Source organism: Phalaenopsis equestris, unplaced genomic scaffold, assembly GCF_001263595.1.
Source record: "Phalaenopsis equestris unplaced genomic scaffold, ASM126359v1 Scaffold000403, whole genome shotgun sequence".
Taxonomy (NCBI): Eukaryota; Viridiplantae; Streptophyta; class Magnoliopsida; order Asparagales; family Orchidaceae; genus Phalaenopsis; species Phalaenopsis equestris.
The window spans coordinates 297,236-302,035 of NW_018164845.1; the positions used below are offsets into that span (position 1 = coordinate 297,236).

Sequence of the window (4,800 nt, forward strand, 5' to 3'; positions counted from 1 at the left end):
CGCTCGAATAAAAAGTCTTTATCACCATCATCGAACCTGAAATAGTCGTCAACTGCTACGTTATGCCGTCCGTTTCTTCCTTATCTAACTTGAGATTCGTGCTGACATGTTATATGATTATTATTTAGCCTTAAGAAAAAGAACAATAAGGACAACTCGTGTGTATGCATACTATTTTAAATACTTGCACCTATATTTCGCTCAATCTGTTGCATCTGATTTCCTTTTTTTGACATAACTCTTTTGTGTCTGCTATATTATATAACGAAATAGCGCCGTCACAAACTTGCAATTGGAGCCAACCTGACTTGAAAATTTTCCCTTTCCAAGCAATTGTAGCGTAGACCCTCATAACTAATATAAGCAAGTGAAAGCAACATGATACTGAACAATTGCGTCTTCCCTAATCTCTCTCTCTCTCTCCCTCTCCTTCAAACCATACAGCTGCAATGGTAAACAGTCTAACCGAGATAGACATGGCTGCGGCATGGAAGCTGGTTCAGCTGAGCTTTGCCGGAGAAGACGATGGCAGACTCGAAGAATGCATTAAGATGAACAAAAAGGTGACTCCCAAGAGATACAGAGAAGAGGAAATCGGAGAAGAAAGAGAAGAACATACAAGGAAAAAGCAAAGCTTCATATCTGTTGCTTACCTGTATGAAGTAACAAAACCCACAATAGTTATGTAAAAAACCCTTCCATCTACAGTCTGTAATCAATGATCATAAGATCGAATAAATATATATATATATATAAATCACTTCATTAGCATCTTCTCAAATCATAACTCGTGGGAAATAATAATCATCATACAAACAACATTACGTTGTAAATTCTTAACACAAATTAGTACACTATTGTATAGATTCTCTTTGAAGCTTGATAAGTGTAGAAATATGGTTATTCAATCAGTTGATTGATGACACTTCGTAGAGGTTTTCGGATAGGGCCGGTTGAGACTGAGTTCATTATTTTGCGCTTGGAAGAGTACTTCATCTTTGTACTTTGTGTGTTCTCCTTGTCCCTCATAAGACCGGCAGAAGAAAACCTAGCAGAATTTGTTATTGGTGTATTAGAAGTTTTAGGCTTAGCAGCTTTTCGTGAGCTGGAGACACAGAAGTTGCGGCTGATCTCCTTAACTGGATCTTTAGAACTGTTTCCGAATGATGCTGCAAAAAGAAATAATGCAAAAAAAATTAAATTTTGACAGAGATGTTAGTTGGAAACAAACCCTAACCAAGCATGAATCAAAGGAGATTAAAGTTGAACTTCATTGGATCGATTTTTCCACACAGACAAGGTCAAGGTATGGTACTCACCTTTGACTTCAGAAGGAACAGCATCAACAAGGTTATGAGCTCCTAGGATGGAGCCTTCCTGGGATTCTACATCTAATATATCAAATGAATGTTTAGCATATGCTTGTTTATTTGGAAGGGAGCTGTGACCATTTAGAGATTTAGAGTGGCATTGAGATCCAAAATGTTGAATATATTTACCGGGGCTGTTAGTTACATTGTCATTGTTTAACTTGATCTTCTTAGAAAAGCAACTGGAACAAGAATTTCTGTCATCTTCTAAGTGAAAACTACTTCGTTTACTGGGAGAAACAGACTTTATCTTCTCCAGGACTGGTTTAGGATTAGTTGTAGCAAACTGATTAGGCTCTAAGAAATCCATAACATTCATACGACCAGCTCCACAGGACTCTGCTTCAGCAGGCTGATTATGAGCACAATCACTTTCATAACTTTCCATGCATTTCCACAATTCTAAGTTTTCCTGTAAAACCTCTGACGAAGCTCTAATGACTACTTCTTCATTTAAAATATCAACTATATATTTGGCATCTGCTTGTGTACTTGTAGGAGAACTGTGAGAATCTGAAGTTTCAGAAAGGCATTTACTTCCAAAATGGTTGATATCTTTTTCAGGACTGTTAGTTATATTGTTTAATTTGCTCTTTAAAAAGCCTTCCAAATCAAAACTACTTGGATTACTGGGAGAAACAAGCTTATTGTCTTGCAAGGCTTCTTCCGGTTCAGCTAAAACACCCTGACGAGTCCCTAAGAATTCCATACCATTCACAGCTTGGCAAGTTTTCCCTAGAGTAGGCTTAATATAAAAATCACATTTGTAAAGAGAAGCTGCAGCAGTGTTATTTCTTTTGCAACTTTTCATACACTTCCCCAATTCTGAGCTTGCTTGTAAAGCATCTGGTGAAATTATAATGGCAACTTCATCAGTTTTTTTGGGTATATTTACTTCAAATTTTGAAATATCCTGTTCGCAATCATCATGCACAGGAACTGCGGGATTGAGAATCTGGCTCTCTTGTTCATGGGAAGAAAATGATTCTACCGATTTCATTTCTTTCTTACCAGCGACGGGTGATTCTTTGCAAGATATTGCTTCCTCACATGGCAGAGATAATAAATCTGCAGATGCTAAATGCAAGAATCATTGGTATAATTCAAAATTGATAAAAGAAAACAGATATAATTGAACAATTTGAAATAGTTACTGAAGAAGCTGACCTGTTGAAAGTGGAACAATTTCTCCTCGGAGTACTTTGGTCAAACAGAGCAATTTCTCCATTAAATTATCAACACGTTTACTTAATGGTGCGGCTTCATCCACTTTTGCTGGGGGATCACCTGCAAAATATTTGGCCTCTGAGTCTTCATCGTGTCCAACTGGTTGGGGTTGTTCTTCAGAAGCACATAATCTCTCTCCATCATGGTTCGATTTGTCTTGAATTATCTGAACACTGCCTTCCAATTTAATAGCTTCCCCGCCTATGATTTGATGAATTCCTTCTTCCATGGCTATAGATTCAAAGGGTGCCAAAAACTGTTCAGAATTAGTGTCTGCTACTCTTTGACTGTCAGGAAACTTCTGAGAACTCTCAAATTTTTGTAAATCAATTTTCGCTTTTCCTGAACTTAGTGAGTCTTTTGGTTGTTGTTTAGCTTCAGAAAATCCAGTCTTAAAAGAGCTACACAATTGACTGTGGCATGAATCAATTTTTTCATCTGAAAATATATTCATGGTGGCCTCCGAATTCCTGTAAATGATGAGCTCCTGCAGCTCAAGGTTGTTGTGTCGGTTTGATGAATCAGTCTCAATAGTTGTATTTGGAGTTATTGCAGCTGCATTGAAGTCTATAACAAATCAGATTCATCAATAAAACTGAAGCAAAATAGCAGAAGTATTATATCTGATTCTGGTTTTTTAATCAAATCTCTACTGTTATAAGAATTTAACTTCAGCGAATTAGAGAGAGTAATGAGAAAGACCATTCGCATAAACATGATCAACTCAAAAAAATGTGAAAGCAGTGACACCAGATAAATATATTGGTACATTCTATAAATGTTCAAAATTGCATTAAGCGCTGACGGATTCTGTAAAATTATCATAAAAACAACCTCATCTGTATCTTTTCAATTCCAGAAATGGTTCACTGAACATCTATGGCTCCAATTCATTCATTGACATAATTAGTTACGAACTCATTTTTGCTTTCTCTTATGGACTTGAGCAACTTCAGGGACCAATATTTTCCTTTCACATGATCAACCTCAATACTTACAGAAGATGAAAAAAGCCATCACATTTCTTTCAGTCATTAAAACGGGAGAATGTTTTCTCGTTAAGAAACACAGAAAAATTTAGTAATGATGTATATTATAGATTCCCATCTTCATGGTCTATAGAAATGAGTCCTTGGGCTGTCTAGCAAGCACTAATGGTCTACAATTGCTTATGCCGCATTGTTTATTACATATTGCTTCTTACAAGTGCTTTGTTGCGGCTAAAGTGGGTTCTTAACAAGCATATAGAGCTAAAGTGGGATAGCATTCAGGCAATATGCAGTAATATGATTTCAAGAACTATTCATGAGTTTTCCCTATAAACCAACATCAAGTACATATTAAAAATAAAAAATGTATGGTGAATTTTGCGCCATTAGGATTAACATAGATGAAGTTTTCAGTTTAAGTTTAAATTTAACTTGATATTCATCTTTAGCAAGTTTTTTTATATATTAACATTACTTAACTCGCATGATGGGGCCAAAGATAGAATCAAAATCAATTCATACATCAAAGGAAAAATGCCAACTGATAATTCATCAACAATTGTCTTTTCAAAATTGTGACACGGGGGGTTTCCTCCAAAAGTGAACTGGATTGACCCGTATCGGTTCAGTTGAGAGAGGGGGCTGAACCGGGCCCTCCTCCCCTCTTTCCATTAGGCGGGAAATTTCCCGCCCATCCCACTTCTATTTATATGTGATTTAGGTCTTAGGAAAATAATTTATGTTATTTCTGATTTCAGATTTTTAAGGACAGCCCCTGACATCATAATTTCCCCTCGAGGGTTGTGTCCGACAGCTAGGGTGGTGCTCTGGCTGTATCCCTCTCCCCGGTGTGGATTGTATTTTCCCCGCAATACTTACTCCAACCCTGCTCCTTCCCGCGAAACTCCCTCATGTCAGTTCTGTCTATTCCCCTACAGCTTTGCCAGCGTCACTCCCTTTCCCGCTCTGCCATAACCGCAGCGGGTCCTACAGTCCAGCTGCTTGGTTCCCTTCCTCTCCCATGAAACAAACCAAGTCTATCTCCCGTATCCTGCCTTTCCCTCTCCCGTGAACACAATTCCAGCCCACCTCCACCTGCCAGCCATATTTGGTGGGTCATTTGTTCAAAAGTTGTCCGTAAGAAGCTGTCGGGCGCTGGAAGTGAAGTCCCGTCGCCCGCTCCGGAAGGACATTTTAATTTACATATATATATA

The 4,800-nt window shown here is 37.9% G+C and overlaps 1 protein-coding gene across 5 annotated transcripts in view; it reads right to left on the minus strand.

Moving 5' to 3' along the window:
- Positions 1–774: 774 nt before the first annotated feature.
- The window catches only part of LOC110026929, a 42,612-nt gene continuing 38,586 nt past the window's right edge, over positions 775–4,800 (minus strand). For 2 of the 5 annotated variants that reach the window (XM_020728146.1, XM_020728142.1), the window contains 3 exons: positions 2,538–3,164; positions 1,320–2,447; positions 775–1,169 (listed from right to left, as the gene is read on the minus strand). In XM_020728146.1, coding sequence (XP_020583805.1) covers positions 901–1,169; positions 1,320–2,447; positions 2,538–3,164 — 2,024 coding nt within the window. In that variant the 3' untranslated portion in view covers positions 775–900. The remainder of the gene's footprint in view (positions 1,170–1,319; positions 2,448–2,537; positions 3,165–4,800) is intronic. The other 3 variants (XM_020728145.1, XM_020728144.1, XM_020728143.1) reach the window with 3 other exon arrangements.